This window comes from Manis javanica, chromosome 1, assembly GCF_040802235.1.
Source record: "Manis javanica isolate MJ-LG chromosome 1, MJ_LKY, whole genome shotgun sequence".
Lineage (NCBI taxonomy): Eukaryota > Metazoa > Chordata > Mammalia > Pholidota > Manidae > Manis > Manis javanica.
The window spans coordinates 204,615,904-204,628,930 of record NC_133156.1 but is presented as its reverse complement, the minus strand read 5'-3'; the positions used below and the strand labels follow the sequence as shown (position 1 = coordinate 204,628,930).

General features: G+C 48.4%; 1 protein-coding gene across 1 annotated transcript in view; it reads right to left on the bottom strand.

The window, feature by feature from the left end:
* Positions 1-3,929: 3,929 nt before the first annotated feature.
* The window catches only part of STPG4 (sperm-tail PG-rich repeat containing 4), a 37,270-nt gene continuing 28,172 nt past the window's right edge, over positions 3,930-13,027 (bottom strand). Inside the window, exons 6-7 of the mRNA XM_037024420.2 lie at positions 7,094-7,198; positions 3,930-4,256 (exon numbers count right to left, since the gene is read on the bottom strand). Coding sequence (XP_036880315.2) covers positions 4,140-4,256; positions 7,094-7,198 — 222 coding nt within the window. The 3' untranslated portion in view covers positions 3,930-4,139. The remainder of the gene's footprint in view (positions 4,257-7,093; positions 7,199-13,027) is intronic.

Here is a 13,027-nt window from a genome sequence, read left to right as displayed (position 1 = left end):
AGTGAGCTAGCCAACCAGGGCCAGGTGAGAATCCTGGCCACAGGAACTCTCATTTTATCCACAGACAAATCTCCACATGTCCACCCCTGGGGCCTCCCCATCTTCTGACTACCCCTTCCCAACATCTGTCCCTCCTCTCCCTCCCTTTCCTCATTTACTCACCATCTCCCCACCTCCATGGGCCCAGACAAGGCTCCTGCCATCCAGAGTTGCCTCCTCTGGGGGCACTGCAAATAAGCTTGGCCAGGGTCTGGGTCTTGGGCACTGGACCCCACGGGCTCACCCAGCTTTGCAGCCCTGAATCCAGAGCCAGGCCCCTCCCCTTGGGCCTGACAGAATCTGCATGCCTGCAGCCCTGCCCTGGGCCAAAACCAAAGGTCTGTGAGGAGCCCAGCCAAGAGTGAGGCTGGTGAGAGGCGCCTAGGTTCAGACCTCTACTGCCCCTTCTACCCAGAACAACCTCCACCTGGCAATGCTCTGGGCTCTGGCTTCACCCGGACAGACTGGCCCTGTGCCAGCTCTCCCCTTAGGGCTTAGCCAGATGCTAACACAGGCCAATCTCTTCTTCACAGCTGGAGAGTGACTTCCTAGGACAGGGACCCTGTCTTCTCAAACCTTGAGGGCTGAAAGAACCACCTGTGCCCCCAGCCAGAGGTACTGGTGATTGGTGCCTTCTCAGCAGAGAGGCTCAACCTTGGCCACACACTGGAATCACCTGGGAGTGGAAGGGATGATTTAAAAAAATACTGGGCCTGAGTCCCCCCCACCCAGAGCATTGAATGTGACCCACCGAGGAGCTGCTAGGCACTGAGATTTTTAAAGGCTCCCCAGAGGATTCTAAAATTCAGCTTAGAATGACTAATTCTGAATTTACAGATTTTGAACTGTGTTTTCAAGACTACAGGGCTTTTAAAGTAATGCTCGGTACAGGGATCTGCATCTAGGCAGCTCTGGGCTGCCCTGAGGTAAGTGGTCCTGCCTCAGGTGAGAGATGCTGCAGGCAGGGCCAGCCGCCTAAGCAACCTGTGGCCCTTGGCCTCTGAGTCTGGAGGGTCCCAAAAGCAGTGTGATGGGCGCTGGAGGGAGTGAGGGAGGAGGGAGAGCGGGAAGACAGGGAGGTAAGCCAAGCAGTCCCCAGCAGCACTGTGACTTTTGACATGCTCTGAGTTAATTGAAAGGGAATTTCACATGGCAACAGCAGAAGATATTTGCATCCAAGAAGAGCCATTCCCTTTGTTTGAAGCCAAAGAGGGCAGCTGGGGTGTGTGTGTGAGAGGGGACAGGAGCAGAGGGATGTGCAGGGCAGTCAGGGTAGGGGCCTTGAGAAACCAGCCGTGCAGCAGTCACTGGGGGAGCAAGGAGGGACCCTGCAGAAGACCCCTTGGGAACTTCGGACAAATGCCACAGTCTCTCCCCTCTCTGAGGATTTTCTAAGCCCTTTTGGATACATCCTTAGATACACACAGAAGCCCTGGCTGCGAGGTGTTCATATCCCAACCTCAGAGCTCAAACTCACAGTCCAACCACATGTGTTCAGTCTGTCCACCTTGGAAAGGATAGAAGGAGGCCCTGCCCTTCAAATAGTGTCTCAGTTTTAGGCTCACAGCAAGAAAAAGTCACCCAGAACCTGCTGGTCTCTTTGGGACAGCCTTTCCCTGCTTGCATGAAATACTATACAAAACATTGGAATCTGCCAACGAGGACAAGTAAAACATTGCTCTTCTCACCTCCTAGTTCCCACCAGCCCCCTGCTAATGCCCAGGGCAGAGTCTCTTTCACACCATCCAAATCACAAAGGACAGTAAGGGCCCCGTTATGGGCAGGGGCAAGACTGGTAAGGCAGACATGGCTGAAGGACCCCCAACTCCAGAAAGCAGACAAAGTCACAGGGGCCAAAGGCAAAGCCTAGCAAGTGGACAAGACCCAAGGGTGCCCAGACGGCCCCGCATAATGCTCCTCGGAGGCTCCACCTCCAGGGGCAGCCTCTGCAGGCCTCCCAACCCCCTTCCTGCAGGCCAGTCAAGACAACTGCCCCTTCTTCTTCAGAAAGGATCTACATTCTCCACTAGATCATCAGGGAGCTGCCCTCCACCCCAGTCACACACACCCCACAGCTGGGCCCCTGCAGCTGTGTCTGCGCCAAGGGGCTAGGCCCTCCGTACCACAGCTGGAAGGTGGACCCCCCAAGCTGGCCTCCTGGATTCTCTCTCCCGGGAATATGATTCTGGAAACAAGAGAGGCTGCTTACATTCATTTAGGGTGTTGAATCAGGAAATGATGTAAGGAGAAGCTGAGGGAGCTACATCAGATGCTCTACATGTAAAGAAGCTATGGAAGCCGGCCTGAGCAAGAAGCAGCCGGAGACAGACAGAGAGGTGGTTGCTGCCAGCCCAGTTCACACTCTCGATGGGGACATGCCCCTACACACTTACAGCACTATCTCCCTCTTCCCCTTGCTAGTGTGAGGGGTTCCTCTCGCTTTCTACCCACAACGCTTACTAAGACAAAATGATCACCTCAAGCTTCTCTCCTTCCCAAGCAGTGTCCCTGAGCACCAGGTGTGACCCGAGGCACTGCTTCCTGGAGAAAACACCCCCCTCAGCGCTGCCAGCTGCTCTTTTCTGATCCTGCAGGGGACTCTGGCCCACAGGGGGAATAAAATTTGGAACTGTCTTCCCTGCAGCCATCTTCTGATCAAAATAGGACAATAGCCACCGACCCTGAGATGTATGTCTGATCCTCCAAGAGGCCGTTTTCTGCTCTGAAGGAATGCAGTGCCCTGTGTTCCTTCCACAGAGGTGAGACTGGGAATTCTGTGAGGGGATCACCTTCCCTTTCTTGCCCCATCACCCATTTTATAAGACTAGAGAACAGAGATAGGGGGGAGTCTCCTTTTAAAATATAACAACAAAATGTAAGCATTTGTGTTATTTTCTTACAGCTAGTTTTTGCTTAGTTTTTTAGTTAAAAAGATTCCTTCCAATTTTTACTAATGACTCTGGAGCCTCCCCAACCTTTTGAGCCCCCCGCTGTCATGCACAGGGCCTGTCTAGCTTGAGTGCCTTGAACAGGACTTCCTGGCCTGCATGCTGCATGTGGTCCCGGCCTCTGAACCGGCCTCACGTGCAGCCCTTCCGCCTCACTAGCCACCTCCACCCTAGTTGTGCCAGGCTCCCTCCCTCCATAAGCATTTCTGCCTGCCTTTACCAAAGCAGTTCCTTGCCCCTCCCCTTCTTTCCTAGCCCCTCTGTCTATCTCCCGCACCACTCGGGCCATGCTGCCTCATCCCTGCTCTGGCCACCCAGGGCCTTCATTACCAGTGTTGCTCCTCTGTGCACTGGGCACGGTGATTTCACTCTTCCTGAGACTGGGGCCTGTCTCCACAGGGGAACTGCCATCCACATAAGGGCAGTCCCTGGAGCTTTAAACGCAAGGCGGCCAGAAGGAGCTGACTGGCACAGCTTTCAAAGCCTTCCCTGAGCCAGGACAATCCCGGATGACTCTTCTGGCATTGTCTCCCCTATCATCCTGCCCCCTACCTGGTCACATGCCTGCTCAGCTTTCTTTTTAACCCCCACTCCCAATCCCAGCACAGCACCTGGCACAGAGCAGATACTCAAAATATTTTTGTTTGTCTTGAAACCATAAATGTTCATTGGGTTGAATCAATATTGTTCTTTTCAGGGAATTGAGAGAGAGAAAGAGCCGCCTGTTGGATCCAGTCATGTTCAGTTTGGTCTTGGTTGAACACCGACCCCCAAAGGAGGGCTCCTTGAAGCCGTGACATATGACAAACCTAATGCCGTTGAGCAGCAGCTGGAAAGCCTGAGGCCGTGCAGGACACAGCCTGGACATATCGGGGCCCATCTGAGCCGCTGCAAGAGCAGCCCAGGGGCACAGGCCCTTGGAAGACACCCTTTGACAATAAGCAGAGTGAACATATATTTTATTGTATAACCAGGACACTTTTGAGAATGAACTAGAAATTATGCTGGGATTACTCCAGCTAAGCAGGCTGGATAGCCACCATGGGGAATTATGTTCTGTGGTCAGGCCCTCCTAAAGAATAGACAAAATCATTTTCTAAACATAAGAACTTGCTAAAACTCAAAGTAGCTTGAGGCCAACGTGGCTTTATTTTAAAAGCCAATTGTGTTGTTGAAGAAAAGGCTATGCTCTCGGCCCATTTTGGCTATGGTCCGGGACTGCTTGGGGAATTGTGCTGAAGACGTGTACGCTCCTGGGCCAGGGGTTTTCTGGAAACAGAACAGAAAACAGGGACTGATGAGATATTGACCCCCAAACCCTGGAGCCTCCTAAACCTGGTTATTGGCTCAGCCATGCCAGGCGAATTCCTGCAGAGGGGGACAAGGCCCTCAGGGCCTGCACTTAGCCTGCTGCACCCTTGCATGGGAGTGTCCCTAGAGCTGAGGTCTGCTCCTGCCAGCAGCTCTCCCCGAGGCTGCAGAGGGCCTGGGAGGAGGGAGGACAAGCAAGTGCCAGCCTCGATCTGCAGAAAGGTGGGCTCACACTCCCCCTGCGCCTCACAGCACAACTTACCATAGGGCACGGCACCAGGCAGTCCCTGTCCCTGGGAATGCCACCATCCTTCCCTCTAATGACTTCAGTCTAGTGGTAAGCGGTTGGAAAGAATGAATTCCTGGTGGTTGATCTCAAAAGACCAAACTTGAGTGCTGCTATCGTTGACTCAGTATGATAGAGTAAGGTGTTTCTCTACCAGGATCTGTGGACCCCAACATAAGAAGTATTCTCAAAGGAGCTATAAGTTCTAATTTTAAAAGCCATGTTTTCATTTAGGTGAAATTCTTGAAAAATTTATTTCACCAGTTATTTAAAGTTTTTCTTCTGTAGTGATAAAATACAAATGAATGTCATTTTCATAGACTAAGACAAAGACTTCAATTTCTTAGGTCAGTGTTTCCCATGGGGGGGCAGGCACTTATTCTTGAAACCAAAGGGATTTTATCTTGAGTGTGTGGGAGAGACTCCAGTATATGTGTGTGCAGTCAAATGAGGGTTTGAATATCAGACAGGCTTAGCTTAGCATCTTAGTCCCACCATCAGTGACTTGGTGTGACCCTAGACCTATGCTTCCTGTGCCTTCCTGGGGTTATAAGGCTCACTGAGCCCTCCAGCATGAACAGCACTGGGCCATGCCAGCATCACGCACTCCACATGTTAGCTACCACCACTATTATTATTTTATTTTTACTATTTTTTATTAAGGTATTATTGATATACACTCTTATGAAGGTTTCACATGAAAAGCAATGTGGCTACTACATTCACCCATATTATCAAGTCCCCCCACACATCCCATTGCAGTCTCTGTTCATCAGTGTAGTAAGATGCCACAGAGTCACTACTTGTCTTCTCTGTACCACCACTACTATTATTCCCTATTATCATCTCCTTGTCATTTCTATCCTTCCTTGCAGTGCGTAATCTGTTCAGGAGATAGTGAGAGTGGAAACAGGATTACCCCGAGAGTGGGCCAGAGCAGTCGGCCCGGAGTGGTTGAGATCAGCTGCCTGCAGAAGCTGCTATAAATGACAGGATGTTTCCCTTGCCAAAAGCCCAGGAGCAGCCTGGAAATCTAATCAAGTCCTGGCCAGACGTCAAAGAAAGCCTCTATTAGTGCTATTAATGAGGAAGCGGCATGAGTGTGGAGTCCTGGAAGGCCAGCCCACAGGCCAGGAGGTTTGAGGGCCTGGGCCGCACAAGGCCACCCCTCAGGAGGCTGCCAGTGTGGTTCTCAGACCTTGAGAACATCCGGCTCTGTCTCCCAGCCCTGATTTCACTGTCACTAAGCAAACTGTCCTTGGCTTCCTTGAAGAGTCCCCTACAAGAGGAGACACTTCACAGAGCAGAGGCCCCAGACACCAGTCCTCTTAGTGGACACTTGTAAAATTAATACTACACCTTCAGGCTTCTCTATCAGTTTCCTAGGAGTTTGGTTAGCATGCCTCAACTTCCTGAGGATGCTCTGTCCTCTGAGCTCTGACAAAAATCTGTTTCTGGATCGTGGTGATTCCACTGAGGGGTGAGGATCTGCTGAAAGGACCCACAGCCCCCTGTTGCTGGTCTATTTTTAATTTTACTGGCAGCCCCTTCCCCCACCTACCCCTGCCTCCCCCAGTATTCCTCCAGGTACAGACCACACTGCAGTTGGCAGCTCTGGAGCCAGAACCTGGAAGGCAGTGGCCTGGGACACACAGGTGGGGCTATCCAAGGCCACCTGCAGGTCCAGACAGTGACAGAACTGGCTCTCTCCTCCCAAAGTCCCCAGCTGCTCCCACCTCCTTTGATCCCCCTCAGTGGGCCTGTTTTCTTGCAGGCAGAATTTGCACTTCTTTCTCCCCAACCATCTCAAATAAGGCTGCATATTGGTGAGTTTGGGGGACTTTAAGACTGCAGTGCACGCTGGGAACAAGATCATGGGAATTAAAACTGTCTTTTAACATTAAAAACAAAACCAACAACAAAAAACAGTCGCTGTTCATAAGCTTCAGGTTGTGATTCTGTGATCTTTCTTGGCCTTCTCTAGGCTTTGAGAGTCTCACCCACTCCCTGCATCCACCTTCCTTGGGTCCTCTGTGTTTGGGAGCCTCTTCCCTGTCCATCCTCGGTCCCTGGGCCCAGGAGGATTGCTCCTGCTTTAATGGTCCCCTTTGGTTCAGTAATAATATTTCTGCTCTGATTTTTTGCTCCAGGAGCCACATACAAAAAGAATGGCAGTTCTGGGTGGGTGGGGGCAGCCACGGGTCATTGCTTGCCTCAGCTCATTAAATATGTTCCCTCAGGTCATAACACAGCTAATTACTGTGCTGGCTGTTCTCAACTGGACCCATAATTCAGCTCCCAGCTCCAGGCCTGGAGTCACGCTGAGCCGGAAGCTGGCTGAGGGCTTGCCAGGTTTGAGCTCTACATCCTTTGTTACCTTGACTAGAAATTTTATATATACACATACACAAACACTGCAATTATGTCTAATACCCCCATGCGACCCCCACTGTTCCCCCGCCAACAAACAGTCACAAAACCTACAATCATAACCTTTTAGAAAACTTACTGAACAGGTGGGCAAGAATCGAGGTACTTTGGATTGAAAACAAGAAGTAGTAGAACTTGCTGAAGGTATTTTCAAGTCATAATGACCTGGTCCTGGGCCTTCATGCTATAGAAAAAAAAAAAAGGTGATTCAAAAATTATTAATAGTTGATATATTGTAATGCTTTCCTTGCCTTCCACAAATACATATTTGAATCAGTATGATATGGCAGAAAAGCCCCTTGATTTGGGCTTAGAAGACCTTTCTAAAGTGCGCCCTGGCACAAGGCACTGTGAAATGGGAATAATGCCAGCCTCATGTATGGCTTTGTTGCCCAAAGATGAAGTGGCCTGTGAAGGTCTCCCCTCTTCCCTGTCTGGGCCCCTCCCTCCTCCCTACTGTTAGACCCCCTCCCCACACGGGCCCACCTCACTCTGTACAGCCCCTCTGACTGTTCATGGTGACTTGCTCTGAGCTCTCAGCCAAGTATAAAACGTATGTATTCTTTCATATAAATGTAATAGTGTATATATTATCTTACTACAAACAAGTATTGACAGCAATTCATGGACATAAGAACAATGCCATAAGATTAATGTAAATGGATGAATGCAATTAAAAAAAGACAAACTCCCCATTAGCAATATTAGCAAAAGGCAATTCACAAAGAAGAAATACAATTGTTCAGCGAGGAAGTGGGGGGCAGGGGGCTCCAACTCATTAACAACCAAGTAAGTTCTAATTGTAACAACAATGAGACTCTTGTTTTGGGGGGCTCTCTAAAAATTAACAAAGGCGTAAAAGCAGAAGGAAGAAAGGAAGAAAAAGGGAGAGAGGGAGGGAGAGTGGTAAGAAGGAAGGGAAGGAAGAAAAAGGAAGGAAGACCCTAAAGTGTGACAGCCCCATGATTCTGGTTGAGGTGTAAATTTGATTAGCCTTTCTGGAGTACAATTTGTCAAGATATGAAATGGCTTTAAAATGTTTATATGTATCCACAGGGAGAGGAAGCAGAAAGCAGACTGGTTACAAGATTGTGGCAGGAATCAGAGGACTAATGATGAGCCCCAAGCCCAGACAGGGCAGGAAAAATGAAGAGAGTCCAACAGCATTGTAGATAATGTAGACAAGACATGAACCTTTCAGTTTTTTCCTAGAAATTCACTTTTTCTCTCTCCCATTTTCAAATACCTGTGGTATTTGACAGAAATGAGTCTTTCTGGCCATCATGTCCTGGATCTGTTCCTAAATAATGCAGGGGCTAGGGAAGTGGGGGGGTCAGATTAGCCAGGAGCTGATACTTGTGGACTGGGTATGGGTAAAGTTGCAATATTTCCAGAATCTCTTGCCTGACCTTAGTGCATCTCCGCATCAATAGGTGTTTCCAAGGAGAGAAGTAGTCTATCTCTGTATCAGTAGGTGATCACAAAGAGGGTGGGAGGTGAGGGCATATCCAGACGGGAGAGAGGTGATGGGGCCCGTTTTTGCAGCCGGGTTGCGAGAGACACAGGCTAGCAGAAGTGGATGACTGCTTGTAAGCAGTAAACAGGTTTCTCCCACTTTATTTCTCCCTTTGAGATTTTGGCTTCAAAGGTTATTTGCCCCAGGATGGGAACATATTTCTACCACCACCCCCTACCGCCCCTGGAGTTACAGGGCATATGGGGGTTTGGTAGAGTATTGTGTCTGTGTGGCATGTATTTTTTAAGATTTTATGATACATAGTTAAATGCAATGCATATTTATTATTTTTACCCAGCAATTCCATCCTAAGAAAACAATTCAGAATGTGTGCAAATAATGGCTGCAAAGACATTCACTGTAATTTTTCTAAAAAATTGGTTGAAAATTGGAAATAAACTAAATGGTCAATGATGGGCCTGGTGAAATAAACCATGATTCTTTCATCTAGCCATCCAGTGCTGATGAATTTTTTGGACATAAAAACTATTTTCAAATACTGTTAAGTGAAAAATGCAAGCTTGAAAAAGATACATCTTAAAACACTAAGAATGGAGTGTTCACTGACCGTGGTTTGCTCCAGGTGGCAGCAGGTTAAGTAAAAAGCTTTGTTTTCTTTTTTTGCTTATTTGCATTTTCTAATTTTTCTACAGTGGAAGGTAAGGTAAGCCTGGGCTGCAAATTAGCCCAACAGATTTGGCAGAACAAATGCCCAATCACAGACCCTGTATAGGATTTTAGAGCAAGACTTCCCCCCTTCACTCCTTTGGGGGAACAGCAGTGCAATTAGGGCTGCCATTCTCAATGCCTGTCCCTTGAATAGAATCTGTTATTCACAGCCAAACACAAGGCTGATAATGGAGTGATGGATGTGACTCATATAATTTTACAACTCATGGCAAAGAGATGAAAACAGCCATGTTTTTAAACTGATTCATACATGACACAGAAATCACTGCACAGGTGAGGCTGTGTGGGTGACCTCTGCACTCCCACTGGAGAAATCTGAGCCACCAGAAAAACAGCAGCATCAAAAGCCAGGGGAATCTGACAGGAACACTTTCTGCACCCTCCCCTTGGTCTGGCCATGACAAATGCAGTACCCCCAAACCAGAGTCGTAGCTGGGGCCAAAGATGCTGCTAAGTGTGCTACCACTGACTCCATGCTTACCACAGCCAACTGCCGGATGGCTCAGAAATGCTGCCACATGCACCCTTTCTCCCAGCCTGCTGTGGCCTTCATTCCTAAGTGTCCAAGTCATGAGCTCCCTGGGAGAGCAGGCGTCAGGCCTGAAGAAGCACTGATGTGCACCCAAGCCATCCATCAGCCTCCCTGCACGGGCCTGGTCATCTGAATCAAAGGGCCTAAGACTTATAGCAGAAAGAAATGACTGAATGCTACTTGCCCCACATGTGTCAGATAGAAGCTTTCAGGAGGGGATATTAGGGAAGTGGATACAGGAATACAAGTTCATGTTCCAGAAGCCAGAGAAATGCTGTTCTAAGTGAGAAGTAATGATGGGGCCAAGGCCCTGGGATGGGCAGGAAGCGGCTCCACTGGCATGCTCACTTCATCCCCATCTGAGGATGGTGTTCATGGGCAGAGCAGGAATGAAGGCAAGGGGACATGACTGGCTCAAAATGTGGGTTGAGAAATGGACCTGGTTCAATGGGAGGGTGTTTAAAACAAGAATGTTTGAATAGTGTCCTACTCTTCCTTGAGGATAGGGCTTCTGCTCCCTCATTTACCAGAGATTCAGGGCTCTGGCTCACATTCTGTGTGCTGTGTGGGTAAAGGGCAGGACCGGGTTCATCCAGCAGCCCTCAGCACCTCTCACACACAGCAGAAGAACTGTTTCTCAGACCTTGCTTTTGGCAGGACCAGGCTTTGGCAACTCTTGAGTTTCCCAAAGCTAAACCTTTCAAAGATCAATGACATGTGGGGCCAAAGGAAAACAGAACCATCACCTTTCTATAGTCAGAACCTGCTACCAAAAGAAACTACAGGGAGCCTTCTGTGACACCCATTCTTCCACTTTGAGGCATGATTACATTTCAACCCTCCTGACAAGATGATACTGTCTTTCTCTTCTCTTTGAAAAAGTCAGTGAGTTTCTACTTGAGAGCAACTTTAACCGACAGGAGCTGTAGGGATTTCACAGATAAATAAAATATTACCTTCAACCTTAGAGGACCTTATAGTCTGTGAAAGACAAAGGTAGAACCAAACAAAAATACCCCAAAAGAATAAATGAAGGTGTGAGGAACTGGGATGGTGCTGAGCGAGGGCTGAGCTAGCTGCCTGGCTTCGAGATTCTAAACCAGGCCCTGGTGCATCTGGCCTGTGTCAGCTACGTGTGAGCTCAGTGGGCTTCAGGACATCACCAAGGGTGCGAGCTTTCACTAACTGCAAAGGACTCAGAATGTGTGGGGCCCTGTGGCTTTTCTGGAGTGCTCCTGGGGACTTGTCATGCTATGAAGGAGTCTGACTTATTTGGTTCCAACTACTAAAGGGCAATAAAGCTCAGTACCATTACATGCCTTTGGTAAGTGCTGCTACCGGGCAGTGAACACACTCTTCCTCCAGGGCTGTGAGGGTGGGACTGGCTGACCTACACTATACTGCTCAGGACTTGCCCACAGCAGCAAAAGCCAGGTGCCTCTGAAAGACTGTGAGGGTAAATGAAATTATCCTCTTACTGTGTTGAATTGGGTCCCTCCAAAGTTCACAAATCCTATGAATTTTTGTCATGTTGAATTGTGTTGAATAGTGAATGGTGTCTCCCCCAAATTCATTAACTCCTGTGAATTTTGAATTTCCAGGACCTCAGAATGTGACCTTATTTGGGAACAGCATTGTTGCAGATGTAAGTAGTTAAGATAAAGTTGTTGGACAGGCCTAATTGTATATGAACAGTGTCCTTTTTAAAAAGGGGAATTTTTGGACACACACACAGGAAAAAAACAGCACGTGAAGATCAAGGCAGAGATCTAGGAACAGAATAGCGAAGATTTGCTAGCAAACCACTAGAAGCCAGCAGAGAAGAATGGAACAGATTTTCCCTCGCAGCAAAGAAGGAACCAACAAGGCCAGGACCCTGTCTGGGGCTTCTAGCCTCCAGAACTGTGAGACAACATATTTCTGTTGTTTAACCACTCAGTTTGTAGTTCTTTGTTATGGCAGCCCTAGCAAATGACTATGTAAGTGTTCAGCTCATTTCTTCACTCAACCAGTTTACAATGTGCCAGACAGTGTGCAGGGACTTGGGAATACATGGTATGTGACTGTTCTATTCGTTAGCCTAACAGAACAAGTGTTTACCTGGGCACATGTCTACCCAGAATAAAGACTTAATTCCCCAGACTCCCCTGCAGCTAGGTGTGGCCACAGGACTAATTTCTGTCCAATAGGATGGAGGTGGAAGAGGTGTGGATAACTCCAAAGAGCTTCCTTATGGAGAAGGCAGCTTGTCCATCTTTCGGCCCTCCTGCCTGCTAGCTGTCCTGTGTTCTCAGCTCTCTGGGACCATGAGAATGGAAGCCATGCTCAGCAGGGCCACACACCAATATCTGATGCTGCAGAACTGCCCCAGCAGCCCAGAGCTGCCTACTGCAGGAGCTGCATACAAGAGAGAAATATGCTTTCATCTCATTTATAATATTGATGAGCTACTTGGGTTTCTGTTCCTAGAAGCAGAACTGGTCAGGGGGGCCTGAGAAACCCTTTAAGGATGTATAAGTGAGCTGAGACCTAAAGAATAAGGAGGAGGAATAGTTTGTAGTGCAAAAAGGCTGGAGGAGGGGCTTGTGTTGGAAGAAGTAACTGGAAAGGCTAGGAAAGGCCAAATGGGCAAGGCCTTCAGGCCTAGCCTAGAGAGTGAGGATGTTACTCATTTTAACCCTGTTCAGAAAAATTTACTGCATTGCAAAAATAAAATAAGATGTACATAGGCTTTTGTAAAAAAAAAAAAAATACACTTAGGAACGTGAAATTCATTTTTCTCACAACAGGTGAGAAAAAACAGGTTTTTTACACATGTATTAACACTAACAATGATTTTACAGTTTAATTGTAGGTGTAAAATGTTAAGTGTCACCATTGTATTTCCAATCTCTGCAACTCCTCATCATTCTGAAGCCTCTTGTTTGCAGGCTGGTGTACTGGTCCTCTGGGGTGCTCTACAGCCTGGTGTGAAGCAGGCTGCAATCTCCATTGCTGCCCACTGTGGGCTCCCCACAGACCCTCTCCACTGCCAGGACAGCTGCCGCATCCCTGCTGCCGCCTCTAGCTCACAGCCTCCGTTCACAGAGCCACTCACATTTGATGCTCAGAAGAGCCTCATGCAGGAAATGCTATTACCTCCATGTAACACATGAGAAAGTGAGGCTCAGTGGGGTTAGAAACAAATGATGTAGTAGCACCTCAGCCACAGGAGCCAGAGCCAGTTACTAACCTTGCTTCTCAGCTCTGTGAGATATCAGTACTTAATTCTGAGC